We start from the raw sequence: 20,317 nt of genomic DNA, 5'->3' as shown, positions 1-20,317 counted from the left end.
TTAATTTGTATTCACGTCCCCCTGTTATGACTGTAGCATTACCCACCCAACTTGTTCTGCGTGTTATCCAGTGTTTGTAATCGATTGGTACACGCAGAAAAATCCCGATTGTTCAAAACAACAAAACGTTTAGTTGCCCATCAAATTAAAAAAAATGATCATCTGAATCGGCCAGTATTAGCCGAAACTAGTTTTCGTTCGGCACGTCAGGAAATTATTACAAATGTGTTGCAAATAGCAATAACTGCTTAGCGGTTCAAATTGAACTGTTTAAGTTTGCAGTAAGCAGTTCAATTTGAACTGCTCTTCTTCTTCTTCTTCTTCCTTTCTGGTTGGCGTCACCTCACTTGAGATGACGCCGAATTGATGGCACAGCAACTAAGGCTATATTGCCAGTTAATTTTCGTTTATAGTCCAGTGGACTTTCTTTTCACTTGACTACAAGCGAAAATCTCGCTGTGTGGCTGCGTCGAATCGTCAAAGTACGGCTGAAAATCCTTTCTTTCTTGCGAAATACTCGAATTTTCCCCGGACTAACACGATGCAACGTGCTCACCCGTTGAGAGTTTCACCGGAAGTCAATTTGAACTGCTCTGCACTGACGAATCTAAAACAAAACGTAAACAATACATCACATCGTATATAGCAATCCATAGGGCTGTTCTTGTTGTTTGAAGACGAACAAAACTGCACTAATTCATCTGGGACACATTTAGGTTCCTGTCCATGCTACTATAAACGATACTCGAGTTACCATGCAAGCTCGCAATCAGAGTTGCCATTTTGTCGAATAGAGTGTGCATATTTGTCAGCTTATAAACCACAACGAAAACCTCTTATATTTCTTTTTTGTAGACATAATTGTCCAGTTTTCAATCATTCCTCTGAAAAGTTATGTTTTACAAAATGATCTCGCTTATGATTATACATGTATGGGCTATGAATACAAAGTGACAATCGAATGTCGAATATAGATTTACGGTACTCTCCATTAAAATTTTTTGGCATTCCTGGTTTCGATTTCATTCTCCGTGACACACCAGCAAGTGTGATCAACTTGCATGAAGCTTTTAATTTAACGTTTGACGTTCCTCGCGGTTAGTTCATCGTTCGTTCTCATTTTTCCAGACTAGTTTGCCTCGTTGCGCATTTCTTCACTCCTCTGCTAATCATTGTTTACAACTCTGGTCGGTACCATACACACACATTCATTAAAAACGGAAAATAACCGTCTCGCGCAGTAGAACGCTTCTCCGACAGGAAGACCGGAGCATAAACAGCCGACCGCAACTTTCGACCAAAAGCAGACGAACACAGCCTTGTTTGCATGCATCTGGTAGACAATCACTCGCTGCTTGACTGTCTGCCACTTGTCTTTAGTTGTATTTCGGACGCTTTCGATATCGGTAGTGCGTATTTCCGTTCGGTGTTACGATTGGATGTCATCAATCACGTTTCTAATAAGATATTGAATGAAAAACTATTACACCGGTCATCAATTGCATCGGTCATGCATGACTTTTATCGCGAAAATTGAGCCAAACTCGCGATCAGTTCATAGTTGTGATACAAACAGCATGTCATCACATCTGTTGTACGTCAACATGCTGATCAAAGGATTCGTTCGAAAGCCGATTCTACGCTGAGAACGCTGTAAGAGTAGTGTTGGACGAAGTAGGCTGTAGGGGTGAATGGTCTGGCGAGAGAAAAGATCAGGTTTTATTGCACTGAAGTGCGAAGAAGAGCAGAATGTTATAAATTAGGTGCGTTGTGTTGGTGTAAGTGAGCGGGTGCTTCTAAAAATATACGACCAGTGTGGAAAGTAGCAACAGCAACAACATCACCATCGGTGGCGGCCGTACAAGAAGCCTATCGCAAGAGTGGTTTTAACGGTGTTTGTGTTGAGAATCGTAGCATATTTTATGTATTGTTTATTGCATTTAGCGTAAACGTTCGGTGAATGTGTGAGTGGTAAAATAATAACACCGAAGAGGTGTGTGAAGTGTTATAAAGTTGAGAGCCATACAAAAGAGTGTATGAAGATTTGGCTTCAGGGAATTGATTAATAAATAAAAAAAGGGGAAAATGTGTTTGAAGTTAAGGTGTATTGTTCTGCTGATGGGTTATGCAAATTTTGGGTTGTCCATTCAGCAGCAGGATTCCTTCGGAGGCCATGAGATTTCCAGCTTAAACTCGGATGACTTTCAGCATCACAATCGCTGTGAACCGATCACCATACCATTTTGTACCGATATCCAGTACAACAAAACCATCATGCCTAACCTGATAGGGCATACGAAGCAGGAAGAGGCAGCCCTCGAAGTTCATCAGTTTATTCCCCTGGTCAAAATCGACTGCAGTCCCGATCTGAAATTCTTCCTGTGTACTTTGTATGCACCTGTCTGCACAATTCTCAACTACCCGATACCGCCGTGTCGTAGCTTATGCGAGAGTGCCCGCGTTTGTGAAACGATAATGCGAACATTTGACTTCCAGTGGCCGGAAAACCTGGAATGCAGCAAGTTTCCCGAAGATGGCAAAGAGTTGTGCGTTTCGCAGAACAACTCTTCGGATAGTACCCCGATGCCAACGAGTTCCATGCATGCCACCAAACCGCACGCACCCCGGAAGAACGTTCACTCCGGTGCCATTGGCAATATTGCCACCAGCCATCGGGACCTCGGATTCATCTGTCCGGTTCAGTTAAAAGCCCCAACGATCATGGGATATCAGCTGATCGTAGGTGGAAAGGTAGGTTGACATGGTTGTAGCACAATTATAAAACCTACTTGTTTGCATTTTTACACGAATGTTCGAATCCTGTCTCACCTTCGCCAGATTTCTATTGTTCTATTTCATTCTCTGTTATTTGGTGTGAACATAGAGAAGAATACCATGTAAAGTTGTTAACCTAAGCAATAACAAAAATAAAACAGAAACTACATTCTGCTTTCACTTTTCTTTTGTATCATGTCTGAGGCCTGAGTACTTGTAATCCTCGAAAGTGCTTCTCTGTCATCAGTGCGGATCGACCAGTCCTGTCCAATGGGGCAAAACACTCTTAGGGATCATATTTACCTACCCGTTAGTGTGGTGACAGAGAAGCCATGCAAAATCCAAGTGTACGGCTCCAGCCATCCATCCATTGGACTATCTGATGACTCGCAAAAAGTGTAGTCCAGAAGCGGTGGCAAATCATAATTAACTTACCTTAGCCCGTTGGAAAAGGATTGTGTAGCATGAATAGGTGATAATCTACAACGAATGGGACGATGTTTTTTTAGGAACGAACCCAAACAGCAACAAAAAAAATGCATAGTATTGCAAAACACCATTTCCTTCGGAATCTTATGTCTACAACATACATTTGATACATCACCGTCATCAGCTTCGCAAGTGTAGAGTTTTGTTTATTTGTTAAAACAATTCATCTAACAAATAAGTCTTAATAAATAACACAAACAGTCAATTTAAAAAATTGAAACACTTGATGGTTTTTGTGCAAACTTATGCCCATGGTTCACCAAATTCGAATAGATGCTTAACTTTGGAAAATGCTCGGATACATGCTGTTATAAGTTCACGGAGTCCGAATGTAGTACGGTAGAACCTAGGTTGAAGCCGACTAATCGAGCGTAGAGATCGCTGAGAAACACGGCAGTCGAGTTATAAAAATTACAATCCTATCAGGTGTATCAAGTTTCCTCCCCCTCTTTTGACGCTATCCATGAAGCAATTCAATTTTCCAACTTTTCGAAGGATTGAAAATGTTGATCTGCCAGGCCGTGTGCCATCGAACGGAATAGATGGAAGTCAGCCGGTACAGCCACCTATCGGGAAACGGCAAAAGTAAAGTTGTACACCTGATATTACAATGCAAACACCACAATGGCTCTGGTATTGCTCGATCAAGACCCGTCGCAAAGGCAAGAAGAACTTGTAAAATCACTCAAAGTTACTCTGCCAGCCATTTGCAAACGTTTGAAAGCAGTGGGAATGATCCGAAAATGTAGGCAATTGGGTGCCGTATGAATGGGAGACAAGGAACGTCGAACTCCGTTTTTCCATGGGCAAACAACTGCTCCAACGACACAAAAGAAATGTTGAGTTGTACACCAATAGACACATTAAGTAATTGCCCACAAGTTACACAGCCGATAAAACATACTGTGTAGTCAATCACCCCCCTCCCCCCAAACTAATTGTGCCAACGTTTTTTTCCAATCCTCAAAACAGTTGTTAAAGTCATAAAGTCAATTTCCAGGATTAGACCTAGCGATTCACGTTTGATATCTTCAATTGATTCAAAACGGTTTCCTCAGAGCGGTCGTTTGAGTTTACTGAATAGCTAGAAGTCCAACGGAGCTAAATCAGGCGAATACGATGGTTGCGGAACGATATTAACAGATTTTTTGGCGAAAAAATCAAGAAGAATCAATGCAGTATGCGACGCTGCAATATCGTGGTGCAAAAACCAAGAGTTGTCGGCCCTTAATTTCGGCCTCTTCCTACGAAGCTATTCGCAAATGACGCATAACACTCAAATAGTATTCCTTGTTTGGTAACACTCGAATAGTATTCCTTTGTTTGGCCGGTCGAAAGTCAGTTTATGATAATGGCCGTCCTGGGTGTGATTAGTCTTCAACGCGTTCTCAACCCTCTTTGAACAAACTTTTGGCCTTTCGATACTAGAAATTTGATTTCGCAATTTCATGGAAATTTCACTCATTGTAAAAATAGCCAATTGCACTTTTAGTACTTCAGAAAAGCTTCAGCCTTTCTCAATAGAAGGGATATAGCATTGCTGGAAACGTCGACGTTTAATCGGAACCATCGAACATTCTCATTTCCTCATTTTTTTCTGAGGTGGCTTTACCGATTTCAACAATTTAAGGTTCGTTTGAAAGTTACTACCTGGGTTGGCGGAGCAATGCGCACGGCGCTGGTTTCCCAAGCCAGTTGTCATATGTTCGAGCCCCGACCTGGAAGGATTCATAGTGTCAGTAGGATCGTAGTACGCTAAGAATCGGCTGCGAAGTCTGTTGAAATAGAAAGGCCCAATTCAACAGAAAAAATGTAATGCCAAGACTTTGCTTTTTGAAGGCTACTACACTCAAACACTACAGCTTTTTATGCTATTTTAAGATTATGCGGTTTTTTATGCGAATATATTAGTATAGCTGACTATTTTTATTCAAGTGTTTCAAGTTGTGCATCTTGTCTTGTCATTCATTCATTTGAAAAACACTGGTGAAGTGGATTGCACTGGTTTTGTACTTTCAATTATCTGTCGGTGTCTTGTCGTCATTTTTGCTCTAAAATATCTGATTTGTTTTTATTTTTCGAGTCCCAGAGTCGGTTTTTGCATTTCTCATACTGAAACGTTAGGCAAACTTCTTATGGTCTGATAGGTTGCTATTGAATTTCATCTGGATCCGACTTCCGGTTCCGTAACTAGAGTGTTAAGTGTGTTCAAAATTTTTATCCGTCAATTAGAGCATCGATGCAAAAAATGCAAAAAAAATTAACTAATATCTGATTGAAAACTGAAATTTTTATGTTAGTTTATTTCCAAGTAAAATTTTTAGTTTTATATTCAAGTTATAAAAAAAATAAAACATTTTCGAAGAATCGTCTAGTGACATTTAAGAAAATATGGATAACATGAGAAAGGCACCATAATACGACTAGGTGGATTAAAACAGATTTTTTGAAATATTTTTCGACTTTTCATAAAATGCTGTTTAATTTTGCAAAAAAAAAATTTTCCTTAGTTGTGACCAGGCAAACTGTGGTCACCGCTCATAAATGACTAGACAAAAACGAATTGACTAAAGTGAGTTTAAAATATGATTGTAGTATTTTGTATTTATGTAACATTTTTGTACCTTCTTTTTGACAATAATAAAAACACAACTTTACAGTTTCCCTTGAAAAAGGTCATCAAAAACGGCCGAAACATCGGGCAATTAAAGAATTAAATCGTTTGCCTACCGAACAAGCAGTGCAAGATTTAAACACAGAGAACAGACATTCAAGCACAGAGAACAGACATCCAAGCTAGTACAAACTTTTTCAAAAAAGCTGTGTAAAGCATACAAGTAAAAATCCGTTAAAACCACCGTTGCGCACGACTTTGCACGCATGAATTACCATTGTATGAAAGCTCGAACGCAAGAGCCATAAGGGATTACTGGGCTGCTCGAAGCGCCTCTACATGAGAATTGCTACTTGATGATTGCTTGATTTAAAGCAAAGCAAAGCCTTTTTTTTATCAATAGCGAGCAGTGTCTCATTTTACCTGCTAAACATGTACTAAAATCTATAAATATAAACGAAATTATAGCTACTGTTTCTGTCTCACACGAAACATGCCAAGGGAAGGTTGCTAACAGGTAGCATACGTCACGAGAAGCGATACAAATCGATTGAATGCTCTGATAGGATTGCTTTGATCAAATGTAATTTTCTCACATTCGCTCGTTGACTTTGATAAGCTTGGAAACTGGGACAATAAAAGGCGGGTGGGTAATGTCAGAGACATAACTGGATGTCGTGAATACGAAAACAAGTGACATGTCCCTTAACACTTCCCAATATCAATTAGTTGATTTTCCACATTTTTCGCAAAAACAAAGAAGGCTTCACTTGATCTCGATTACTGTGAATTTCACACGGCGAAAAGTGCACAAATCTAATCAAACAGTTCTAGATTGGCATTAAACTGAGGATTTTTACCTTCGATTTGCGAAGAGGAAATCCTAAAAGTTCTTTAGAAAACTTTTAGAGCCATTAGAACGGCTGATTCTGTGTGATGCTCTCCAGCGTTGTTCCCTTTTCGTTGTTTTTTCACCAATGCAAACAACTGGCAGCTGTGACGTAATCGCTCTTGTCGGAAGCGAAACTAGCTTTGCAAGCGACAGACAAAACATCTGCTCGCAGTGGCAACTGATCCAACTGATCCAATTTTTGTTAAGAGGTTTCTTTTTACGTGATTTCGTCTGTAGCTTTTTCACTAATGGGCGGTCCTAACGGCTATAAAAATAGCAGCATATAGAATTTTAATGTCGATTATTTCATTTCGGATTTGCATAATTTTTTGAAAGAAACTATCAATATGCTTTAGGAATTCGTTTCCAGCATTAAGAAGTGTCAAATTGCGTAATGCTCTACGACATTAAACACTGTTCGGAACAATTTCCTCGAACGATTTTTTGTACAGCAGCAGATATTTTGTTCTCTTCCTCAGAATGCGTTTTGATTGGCTGGTGGTAACATGGGTCAAATGAGACAGGTTTTTCAATAGTGTACTATTGAAATACTTCAATGCTGTTTCTATACACGTTTAAGTTGAAAAATTTCGATTCTATTGGTAGTTAAATTATATAAATCCTTTCACAGATCACTGAGCTATGAGCTTTAAAAATACGAGAAAGGCAAACGCGCCTCATGAATGATACTCATTGATACTTGTTTATACCAAACATTTCAGAAAAGTTTAATTTTGAATTATTTGAGATTATGTCACACAACTGAAAATTTTACCATAAAATTGTGATCATATTTCCGATGACATGTAGCAAAAATTATGTTGATTCGTTATTCTTCGATTCGTTATTCTTGATTCGTTATTATTCGAGATGTTCACGATCAAAAACTTATCACTCTCTCAGAGCGTACATTTTGAAAAGGCGCCCCATTGTAAAGTAAGTCGTATTCACGACAAAAAATTACTCTTGAATATTCAAGAGTATTCCTGTTTTTATTGCAGAAATACGATTTATTAGAAAAATATTTTTATAGCTTTTATCTGACTGACTGATAAAGCCATAGTGTGAACTTGAGTCGCTGCATATCGCATTCTGAAGTGAAACACTATGAAAATATTTGCATGCAAGCAACACATGAAAACAAATTTAGTGTAAAATAGTTAGGGTGGATTAGGATTGATGGTGGTTTGGTTCAAATGTGGTATTTCATGTGCACTTGGTTAGATCAATAGAATGGCACCGACACATTTGAAATCTTTCGTCCTATTGTGCTTTAATTGAACTGCTTGTTTGCAGATTGCCATTGAAAAAGAAAGCAGTACTAAAATAAAACCACGCTAACATGCTCTGGTCCTTTGAAATGAATGGCATCGTCTCAATAACCCAAAGCAAAAAGTGTGGTAACAAATTGCAAAATATCTTTGTGGTAGTTTTGATCTAAAGGAACAAAAAACCTGTTTGAATCCACCTAGTGGTGTAATGATGCCTTTCTCATATCAAACATACTGTGGTATTCTTTAAAATGAATTCTTCGTTTATTGATAGATTAACTGGAATCGGTTTAGTTGACCGTTTACTGATAATGACTACCAATTGGAGTAGTTTTTCGGCCGATTTAGAATTTTTTCTCGTTTTCTGTTTCGCCCGCGTGAAGGTGCAAAATTTTTAACACACTTTACCCTATAATTCCGGAACCACATTTCGGATCCGGATGAAATTCTGGAATTCCATATGAGACCACAGGACCATCCATAAAAACATAAGTTTGTGAGAATTGGTCAAACCACCACTGAGTAAAGTAAGTGAGATCCATTTTAGAAAATATTACCACTATTTCCTGTGCCTCCGGAATCGGAAACTGGGAACCAGGATAACTGAAATCAGTTTGTTCGACCGTCTACTGATAATGACTATCGAATTTTTTTTTCGTTGTTTGTTTCGCCCCTCTAAGTGATGGTATAAGATTGTTTTACAAAGTTTACTCTATAATTCAGGAACCGGAAGTTGGATCCAAATTAAATGCAGAAGTTTTGTGTGGGACCATAAGACCATTCATTTGAATAAAAGTTTGTTGAAATCGGTCAAGCCATCTCTGAGAAAAGCAAGTAAGTAAATTCACATTGGAATTTTTACATTAATCACCTCATAATTTCGGAACCGAAAGTCGAATACAAATGAAATTAGGAAATTTTGTGAAGGACCATGAGACCATTCATTTGAATCTAATCACAAACATTTTGCGTACTCGACGAACTGAGTCGAATGACACCCGGCACTCCGGGCCTCGGTTCAATAGTCGGTTTTCACAGTGATTGCATAACCTTTCTATATGAGAAAGGTAAAAATAAAAGAACAAACACCATCAAATAGACTTGAAAAAATCAACAGAATTATCTTCTCAGACAACAAAACGACGACAAGGACATCAAACCGAGTAGACAATGTTTGCTGTACAACAAAAAGGGAGCGGAAACAATAAAAAGTGAACAACAAAACACAAACACGATAGCCCCGTTCCAATCGAGCGTAGAGAAAACGGAATTCCGCCCGGTTTCGGTGTTGTAGGAATTTTATTTTCGCCATCCCTTAACAGTTTCCACATGATCCACATCGAAAATAAACGCCTTTTGTGTCGCTGAACCACATTCAAGTGAAAATATAGAACATTCTTCCGCGCGCTTCTGTGTGTGGAGCGGCAGAATGGCACAGGAAGGAAGAAGGCTTTCATACGAAGTCGTGTTTCGTATCCTCGTGGGGATTCTCGGTGAAATGGACGACAGAAGCAAGTTATTGTCGCGACTCGTAGATTTACTGATACGAAATGAAATAGTTTCGTGTTGCAAATGTCCTGTGTTTCGTTCAAGATTAAGCACAAACTGGTGGTAACTCGAGGTGAAGGCAGCTCTTAGTCCTATACTTTTTTGTTGGTGTCTATGCTTTCGACCCAACCCAACAAGCTGCAGGTTATACCGTTGTGGAGGGAGACAGCATTCCGGTGCGGATGGGGTTTGGCAAACTGTGTCAATGACTGCGATGGAAATTAGGTTGATGACAGTCAGACGACGAAAGGGACTAGCGACTTCAAGAGGAATAAATAAAAAATCGCGGAAAAGTATCTACCCGTCTGGGACACACGGGTGAGTGGCTGCGGGCGGAAGTATGGAGATCGTGACTTTGCTTTGTTCGGAGCCGTTGAATTTGACGGAAAAAAAATTTCCGGAGCCGCGTCATAATTTTTTACGAGGGTCAAGCCACAATGAAAGCTGTTTCATGTTTTCATTTTTAATTAGTCCTTTATCTCATAGGTACAGCAAAGGAAAATTCCAATATTGACATATCGCAAAAAGGATAAAATTTCTCTTCCGGGAAGAATTTTCGCTTAATGAAGCGTAAAATGCCGTTCAGAATTGGGTTGAAATTTTGCTGAATTCAAAATTCGCTAAAGCACCATGTGTCATTGTTCGATGTCACGCGTGTTGTTATCTAACCTGGCCTGGCTTCTGGCATTCCTTTCTGGAAAATACTTATCCAGGTGGTTTTCATCTCCCTGCGACTAATAGCGGATATTGTTTCGTGCTGCTAGCTAAGCAAGTTTTACAATCGCATGACCTGGAATGTTATCCCATTTTGCTTACCGAGTTCCGGCGTTGAGTGGTCCCAGTTGGCGTCTCAGTACGGCCGTGACAGTTCTTTTTTCTATTCTAACACCACCTCGGTAGATGGTAGAAGAAGGCTTCGCAACCGAGTCGGAATGTAATTGAAAAAGTTTCATCCGATGAAATGAAAGTGCAGAACGTTCCAATGAGATTCGCCGTGCAAAGCGGAAAAAGATTTTCACCAGCTCACAAGTTGTGATTTTACCACATCCAATGTTCGGCGGTGCTACTTGAAATGGCTTGTTCGGAAGAAGTTGGGTCCTGAGTTAACTTTCCTCTTGACTGTCACTAAAAAGACGGGTCGTGATTTCAAGCTCGTGTTGACAAAGTAGATTTTCTGTGATTTCCTACATTCGATGCTGTTGCCGGAAATAACAGCTTATTGAACAGTTGTGCGTTTTAGTGTTTTTGCTTGGTACGTTACGAAGTCTTACTAATTTTGTGTAGAAGTACATTTTTCATAAGAATCTGAAAAATCACGGTTTTGATTCATAGCGAAAACCCTAACTTCAGTGTTTGTCTATCAGTGTGTCTCATAACTCAATGATTGGTAAGTTTTTGTATTCAGAATTCTATTCAGTCATTCATTTGTCACACAAGATCGTAAAAAAATTTGAAAATGTTTTTTACTAGATCTCGATGTTTAGTTTTCACTGTGAGGTGAGACACTTTTTTGATGTCACGGGTTGGCGATTCATTGTATGGAGCGCTGATAGTACAAGTAAATCGTCTTATGCTCGAACAACCCTGACCTGGGAGGATTCTTAGTTTCAATAAGATCGTAGCACTAGCCACGTCGAGGTTAGAAAATAAGATATTGCTCGTTATTGTAGTCACCTAAGATATATAATATTATCTACTCCAATCGATGCGTAGAAATATTTTCAAGCAGTACGTGTAATGATATCGAAAATCTGTTCGAAATTGGTCGAGCTGTAGGTGTTCAAAATCTGGCCACTGTTTGTGCGGGCCTATTTTGTGTATTTTGAAATTTAATCCCTAAATAGAAAACAGAAACGTAGTCCTACATCAAAACGGCCCATCTCTGAAACAAAATAAGACTAGTCATGTAAAATAGATCCTATACAATATCGTTAAGCAAAATGGATCCTAATGTATGAGGCAACTCAATTTCCATCATGACTACGTTCGACCATATACAGTTTTGGTGACCCGTCAAAATTTTTTTTTCTTTCGATTGTAGAGGTTTTAAACTTAAAATCATTTGTTTTTTCGATCCAGAAAAAAATTCCGATCCTATGTGTGGGATTGGGAATCGAACCCAAGCGGGCTGCCATCCATCCATCACGCTATAACCGTCCCCTACCCGTCAAAAACTATTCAATCTTAATTGGGACGTTATGCCGAATCCAACGTATTGTTACGACTTTCTATCGCCATATATTGCTCTACTTACCTCTTTAAATGGTAAATATTAGATTCGGATGAGGATGTCACAAATTCCAATTATCGCCATTATTTTTAACGAAACATTGCTTTTTGCAACACACTTGTTTCGCATCGTACTGCAATGGCTTTTCTGACGTGCCGAAAGAAACGAAACCAACAGAAAGTAATCATTTGAGGGTTGTCAGAAAAGGTATCGTACAAAAAACCCTCTTTAATCCACATAGTGGTGTAATGATGCCTTTCTCATATTGCTTATGTTTTTAAAAATACCGTCAGAAGATTCTGTCGAGAACTTTTTTTTTCAAACTTGAATAAAATAATAACTTGCTTTGGGTACAAACTAACATAACCTTTTCAATTTGTTAACTGTTATGTCAAGTTAATAAGAATTTTTCTTTATTTCGCATCGTCGTACTAAATGACGGTTTGAAATTTTAAACGCACTTTGTCCTACAGTTCCGGAACCGGAAGTCGGATCCGGATGAAATTCAACAGGAAACTATGGGTTCATTTGACCCTAAGTTTGTTAGAATCGATCAAATCATCTCTCAGAAGATTGAGTGAGTCTCGTTTTAGAGTTTTTGACCACTATTTTCGATACTTCTGGAACCGGGAACTTGGAACCAGTATCACCGAAGTCGGTTTGTTTAGTAAGTAACTAATATAACCTACAAATTAAAGCAATTATGAGCCAAATCTAGAATTTTTCCCTTTGGTACCATCGTTCTAAATAACCGTGCGCAATTTTTAACACACTTTGCCCTATTAATCTGGAACCGGAAATCGGATCCGGATGAAATTCAATAGCAGCCTATGAGACTATGAGACTTTTTTTTTAGCCTAAGTGGGTGAAAATCATCATTTTGTGATAATACTAACAAGTGGGTACAAATTAAATAAAAGAGAATATCAAGATGGTAAACACCACAAATGATCCCATCTGGTAATGATGGTTTATCTATATTAACTTTTCTTGCAATTATTCTAGCGTTATTCTTTATTTTTTCTAAAATTTCTTCTGATAAAATGGAAAGATGGTAGCCTTGGTCGAAATTTAAGATAGTGAAAAGAAATTATTGCTTATTACTTCACATTAAACACTACTTGAGCTTGAGCGACCACCCCTGGTTGCTACTTCGTTACTGATCGGGATTAGCTGAAATTGTACAGGAAGTTCCTAGATTATTCGACCTGGGACTGGTAAATCATCCTTCAATGTACATCTTCTGGTAATCCCAGAATTCATTGATCAGTACCGGCGCCGGCCAGGCCCGACCGTAGATAGTCTAAGGAATGGAGAGGGATGTTAGTCCAACATTTGTTGTTACTAGAGGCCGTATATACTACTGCGCACTCCACAAGTGTCACGGGAGAAGGATATTTGTTAGTAAAAATTTCAGTATTGGTATTATTCGCGCGACTCAGTATGTTCCGGTTTCAAGATGCTCGGATGCACCACTAAGCTCACTGACTCTCCGAGTGAACGTTTCAACAATATCCAATATTGAAGTCCCGGGAAGTCTTGATTCACAGCTCTTATTCGAGAAAACTGAAGAAAAATTTGCAATACTATCGCGTAAAGAATAAAAACTTCCCTATTTTTTATAAATGAAATTACGTGATACAAAATAAACGAGTGAATAGGATTTAGACAAAATATGGAGTGTATCGAAAAGTAGTTAGCAACGTTGATTTTTGAATAAAAAAGCAAAAAAAAAACATACTTTTACATCAGTTTTCGATATATTGTAGAAAAATTACATTTTTATGCATTTCACTGATTATATTGAAGAAAATCCTAGTTTCTGTGAAACACTCGCACTTTGGACTTGCCATTCGTCATTAAATTCTGCACAGTTACTTTTGTGACTTTCCTGGTGGCAGCAGTTCAGTTTTTTTGAACTCCTGCATGTTTTGGGACACTGTACCTTCCTTCCGAAAGTGCCGCTTGGCAATTGCCCAATACCTTTCAATTGGCCGAAGATCCGGGCAGTTCGGTGGATTGATGTCCTTTTCAACGAAGTGTACATTATTTTTGACAACCACTATAGAACGGAGTTGGCGTAGTGGGCTGAAGCCAAATCCTGCCAGAAGAGAGGAGAAGCCTTATGCTTTCTGTACAGTGGCAGCATTCTCTTCTTAAAACATTCTTCCTCGTACACCTTGGCGTTAATTGTGCCCTTCGTGAAGAAAATCGACGACCGCAAACCACAGGTACAAATTGCTTGCCAGACCAACACCTTCTGCCCAAACTTTTCCATCGCCACCGTGGTGTCAGCGTCGTCCATTTCGTATAATATTGCGATCCGGGCAGCGCTTCCTTGGCGTAGGTTTCGTCGTCGATCAGGATGCATCCGTCTTTATTCTATAGAACCCGGTTATACAGTTTTCGCGCTCTTGTTTTGGCCTGAACTTGCTGTACCAGGGACTTTTTCGGCACCTTCTGTATCTTGTACGTTTTCAGGGAGTTCCGAACTTTGATCCGTTGAATCATCCCGATGCTGGTGTTGAACTGCTTGGCCAAATCCCGCGTCGACGCCGATGGGTTTTTCCTGATGTACTCAACCACTTTTAAGTCCCGGCCGGGCTGGCTGGGACCCGTTTTCCTACCGGATCGGTGCAAATCCTTCATGGAAAGGGTCTTACCGAACTTCTCGATAATATTTTTGACACTGGTGTGGTGCACTTTCACCCGTTTTGCAATTTCTTTGTACGTGACACCACTTTCTGAGCACCAAGTGTGCAGAATTTTCTTTCGCGTTTCCGGATCAATTCGACTCATCATTGAAACGATAAACCGTACCGAAACTAATCGATTACGCAGGTGTTATTGACATGTAAACAAACATGTCACCGCAAAACACGCTGCAAAAAATTGAGCCATTTCAGAGTAATAGCTGTTTGAATGTTGCTAACTACTTGTCGATTCACTCCTTAGTTGATTCATTGCATTGACATATTCTAAAAAGTTGTTATAAAATCATTTTAAATCACCAAATAAAGGTCAACAGATTTCACGTGCGGCTTGATTCTGTATTATATCCGCTTTATTATTTTTTTTGTTTATTAAAATTATTAATTGATTATATTGGTTGATCTGGACAGCCGGCTACCGAGAAAAATATTAATTTATTGTTTGAAATATTAATATGAAGTGTTTTTACCTTTTTTACCTTTTTTTATATATATAAAAAATAGGTATAGAATTCGCTCAAACTTTCGAAAAATTTTCCGAGGCCCGGAGGGCCGAATGTCATATACCAATCGATTCAGCTCGACGAACTGAGCAAATGTCTGTGTGTGTGTGTGTGTATGTGTGTGTGTCTGTATGTGTGTTGTCAACTAAGAGGTCGAGATCTAAGAGATGGCTGGACCGATTTTGATCAAACTAGTCGCAAATGAAAGGTCTCCCCGTCACCCAGAACGCTATTGAATGGTTTTGAGATCGGATGTTTACTTTTTGAGTTATACGAAGTTTTATGTCAAAATTTTCAGTTTTTTGACAGTATCTGTCACAATTGACCTTGAAAACAGAATATGTTTTCAAACTTAGATTCCGCAAGGTAATAGCTATCCAACAAGCCATAGATTGTTAAAATCCGTCCATTTTTAACGGAGATATCGAAATTTTTGTCTAAACGACTTTTCCCCCTATTCCAGCAGTAGGAGTTTTGAGCGCTGTATGACAAAGCAATTCTTGGGAGCAACGGAAAACACGATTTTTTATACTGTTACATACAATTGTTTCTAAGTACCAAAAAGACTGTGTACAGCATCCTTTTTCATGACAATTTGCCTCGGACCGATTTTAGCACGGCTCGTTTTTGGCAATATAATCGTTCGAATATGACATATATAAACCAGATGATGGCAGATTTTTTTTTAATTATATTGTTTTAAACTACTTACAGCAATAAATGCTGGAAGAACATAACATCCATATACCATTCGAATCAGTTCGTCGAGATCAGCAAATGCGTGTGTGACAAATAATTTCACTCAATTTTCTCTGAAAATTTGTTTCTACAAATTCAGATTCATACGAAAATTCGTATGCTCCCAAACAAAGTTCCTGAATTATGTTTGGTTCCGACCTCTGGTTCCGGAACTACAGGATGATATATGAAACGAAATCAAAATTGTGTAACTCATTCTTCTCGTAGATGGCTGAACCGATCTAAGATTCAAATGAAATCTAAGAATCATCTAAGATGCAAATGAAAAGTTTCAAGATTCTTCAAAACATCTTGCTCTTCAGTCAAATCCAACTTCCGGTTTCGGGGATACAGGATGATTAGTATAAAAATGTCTATTCCACATAAATTAATCAGATTTATCGGGTTAGCAGATTTGGATAGTCGATAAAAAAAATAACTTTTTTCAGTTTTAGTGGTATTCAGTTGTCGATTCAGAAGGCACCTAAAAATTTAATTCGTGCTATGATTTCTCAAAGATGTCTTCACTGATTTTCAAATATTTTGAAACAAATGTAAACTATACAGCTATTCAGGTGAATTTATCTGACTTCGGCCATACCGATTTTAGAATTCCGGTTCCAGTATAAAATCGTTTCTCAAAGCTCAATCGTTTTCTCAAAAAAGCCAAATCGAATTTCAGAAACAAAAGTTCAAATGAAAATAAATCCAATTTTATCCAATTCTGACTTCCGATTCTGGAATTGTAGGATGATGAATTTTTAAAATTCAAAGCGATATAGAAGATGACAATCCCGAAAAGCTTTAAAGTTGGACTCAAAAATATTGCAACTTATTTCTCATATGGCCATACGAATCGGTTTGGGTTATGCTGGTTCCTGAATATCGGCTCTGGAAGTACCTTAAATTACCGTAAACTCTAAAGTGGAACTTACATATCATGGCATGTTTAATCGATTATCACACTTCTAGATTTAAATTCGATTGTATTTGCAGTTTCGACATTACAGAGTAATGAGTGATTACAATCTCAAATTGTCGCTTAAAACGACGGTCATTAAAATAATGTAATGAAAACTTAAACACCGAAGAATATTCATGCAAAAAACACATGCGGATTGATAAAAAAAGGTATCATCTCACTGCTAGGTGGATTAATCACGTTTTTTACTATGTATTCAATATACCGATATATGTTATCTCTGTTATTAACTTTGTAATATCAACGGATTTGCGCAATAGTTGATTTCTCTCATTCAATTTATAATCCTGAAAGACAATCAATAATATGGAAGAAGAAAATATTCCAAAAAAACTTTTATCCGAAGCCAGACGGAAATTGATAGGTTGAATGAAGAGATAATTTAGTAAAATAGAGTAATCAGCAATGAAACATTGAAAATATCTGATAACTGAAAGGAAAAAGAAACTGCTGCAATTGTCGCCTTTTACGACATGGAAGCAAGAACCCAGTGGATCTATTCTTGGTTCATTTTTTTCCGCCGAATTCCACACGACATCTCGGATGGTGCTGTCCAAAGAGAGCTAATAGGTACTATCAATCTCCTAGTGGACCCCAGCCCCTACTTCACATTAAACACTACTTCTAAACAAAAAGTAGCTCTCATTTTCAGATTCGATTCAATGACTTTTACATTTCATTGCGCTTTAATTTCTTATCATTTTCATATATAGTTTGTCAATTTTGATCTTCTGATACATATTTACAGATTTTTCTTCTGAAAGAATATAGATTTAAATGTGGTAGTTCTGCACGCTATACGAAATTGAATGAAGCACGCTGTGAACGGAGCATAGATGGTGGTGTTTTCTTCTTCCGTACCAGCACGTACCGGTTTTGTACCGTCATTTTGTATGACAGTTTGAAAGTTTTGACTAGATCTGGATGAAATTGCACATTACCTTTTAAGACAATGAAAGCTTTATTTACAATCATGGTTTGTGAAAATCGGTGGAACCGGTGGAATTTTTCTTCTTTTTCCATTTTTTGGTACATACCCTTACCCTGTAATTCCGGAACTGGAAAAAAAAGTCCATGGGACCATAAGACCTTTTATTTGAATCAGAGTTTGTAAAAATTGCTTCAGCCATCCCTGAAAAAATTGATTGACATTATTTGTTTCATACACACATACATACATACAAACATTCACAGACATTTTGTAATGTCGACGAACTGAGTCGAATGGTAAACGACATTCTGCTCTTCGTTTAAAAGTCGGTTTTTACAGTGATTGCAATGCTTTTCTATATGAGAAAGGCAAAAAGCTATGGTCTGACAAGCTATTTGTAGTTACGGTAAAATGTTGCTGCCTTTCGTCACAACTGCTTCGATGAACAGAGCAATAATCGTGAAGGAATGTTACAAAAACAACTTCTACCCTTAACTTGAAGCCACAAGTACCTACTGTCTTTTTGCTAGATTTTTGTTTTGCCATCACACAAAATCAACGATAGAATATTATGTCACCAAAAATTTATTTCGTTCCCGAATACATGAACCCACCAAATTGCCGGGAAATTCGTTCAACAGAAAAATTCTGGCCATTGACGAATGGAGTTACATTTCATGACACATGTCTTGTCAACTGAAACCATTTAACCGTTTGAAAAAGATTGGAAAATAGTGTCAAAACTTGTCGCCAGGAAGTTTGTACTTAATCAAATGAAGAAGCTTCGCCAGAAGGTTGGCTAACTTGCCGACAATCGCTAGAGAGCAAAAGTTGAAAACACTGATGTGTTCGTTAGTTCAGTATTAACAGTATATCTAATAACAACAGAATATTACAATATTCCAGTGTTGAGAAAAGTCGAACCGTTATCGTTTCGACACTGTATTAATGCTAATCACAACAAATGGAAGTATTTTGACGTACATGTTTATTAAACTCGAACACGTAAACACAGCACTAAAAAGATTTTCATTATTTGTGCACCTCGACAATTTTATGGTTGGAGAAAATGTTTCCGATAACAACGCGCGCACATTCATACACATACCCACACACACACTAACCGCTTCTTAACAACAAAGGTCGGCTTGGCCGCGGTGTTCCGAGCAACGTCAGTCGGTTGCGGCGGTGGTCTATGGTTCTCTTTGAAGTCCGCCCGAATAGAGAACCGCCCGACCGTTCGTTCTGTGCTGGAAGGCATGTTCTGAATAAGCATCTGAAAACAGATTGCGTCCAGTGAGTGTAGCTGCAACTATGGCAATATGAGTCTGTGTGATGATGGTGATGCGGCCTACTCAGGACTTTATCGAGAATGTGGTGCGTCGTCAAAGTCGAGGCGGCCTTTGATCGTTGACACCATCACAAGCGGCCGGGCCGCGCGCTACCACAAAGCATACGCGGAATTAGATAAACAAACAAGCTGAAAACGGTTCGAGGCATAGAAGCCGGCCGGTTTCGGGGTGCTGGATGCGATGGTTCGAGGCAGCAACGGTAGAATAATGAAAAACGAAACCACGCGGATCTAACGTATGGGCAGTGGACTTGTTTTGGGGCACGTCGATGGATGCCGCTACTTGCTACCGCCGTTAAGGAAACAGTAGCTCCTTGTATCCCTTAGACCGATGAAGTGAAGCTGAAACACTTCCTACAAATAGCACAGCTCCAGCAAGCGGAATGAAAACGTACCAACACCGACCGGGTATTGTTTATCAGAATAGATAAACAACCCGGGAATTGAGGCGTGCTTCGGAATGGTGTAACCGGTTTATTAAGAAGCGCTTATCACTGCTCAGTTGGTTCATGTGACATAAATCATAATCACCGGTTAGAGTGAAAACTGCGACAGGGTGTTTTCGGTGTCTATATTTGCGGAGCTGTGTTGAAGTAGTTTGCTAAAGCGTTCCTGAGAGTGCCATTCTCTGATTTATGAATATTAATTGTCCTTTGAAAGGCTCGCAATTATATTGCATTAAATAATAAGTGCATTTTTTCTACCGAAACCCAAGCTTTATTATGAACGCATGAAACTCTCGATTTTAGCGGGTAATCTTCGCGTTTTGGCGCGTATTCTTCGAAATATGTGTACGAAAAATTATTCATCGCTTTTTCTTTGTCATCTCAACTACGATTATGAGATATGATACCGACTAAATCTGAGCAACTGATTCTAAAGACATTGTTATTCAACTATCAACTAAAACTCCACCCAAAATCAGTATTTTCGTTTTGTTTAATTTTTGCGTATTGTACAGTAGTTTGAATATAAATTCTTTACTTTAGTTTCCCATACAGGATAAATATACAATTGGTAACGGTATTTTACGTGTGATACAATTACTAAAACTTTATTTTACATCAACGACTCAAATTTTCGCAAATTTACCCAGTTATGAAGCATGAATCAGTCCTGAATTGGCGATTCAATGCATAGGGAACTGGTCGTACAAGCCAGTTGTCGTATGTTCAAGCTCCTATCTGAAAGTATTCTTAGTGTCCGTAGGATCATAGCACCAGCCATGCAATGGTACTGTAAGGCGGTGGTGTTTTCTGCTACCGTATCAGACGTACCGGTT

General features: G+C 38.7%; 1 protein-coding gene across 2 annotated transcripts in view; it reads left to right on the top strand.

Moving 5' to 3' along the window:
• The first annotated feature begins 1,099 nt into the window (after positions 1-1,099).
• LOC131434453 (frizzled-like) overlaps positions 1,100-20,317 on the top strand; it is a 263,786-nt gene continuing 244,568 nt past the window's right edge. For both annotated transcript variants that reach the window (XR_009230336.1, XM_058601171.1), the window contains exon 1: positions 1,100-2,751. Coding sequence is in view for 1 of the 2 variants with exons in the window: in XM_058601171.1 (XP_058457154.1) it covers positions 2,086-2,751 (666 nt within the window). In the remaining variant the exon portion in view is untranslated. The remainder of the gene's footprint in view (positions 2,752-20,317) is intronic.

The sequence above is a fragment of the Malaya genurostris genome, chromosome 3 (assembly GCF_030247185.1).
Source record: "Malaya genurostris strain Urasoe2022 chromosome 3, Malgen_1.1, whole genome shotgun sequence".
Lineage (NCBI taxonomy): Eukaryota > Metazoa > Arthropoda > Insecta > Diptera > Culicidae > Malaya > Malaya genurostris.
This window is presented reverse-complemented; position numbering and strand designations above follow the sequence as displayed.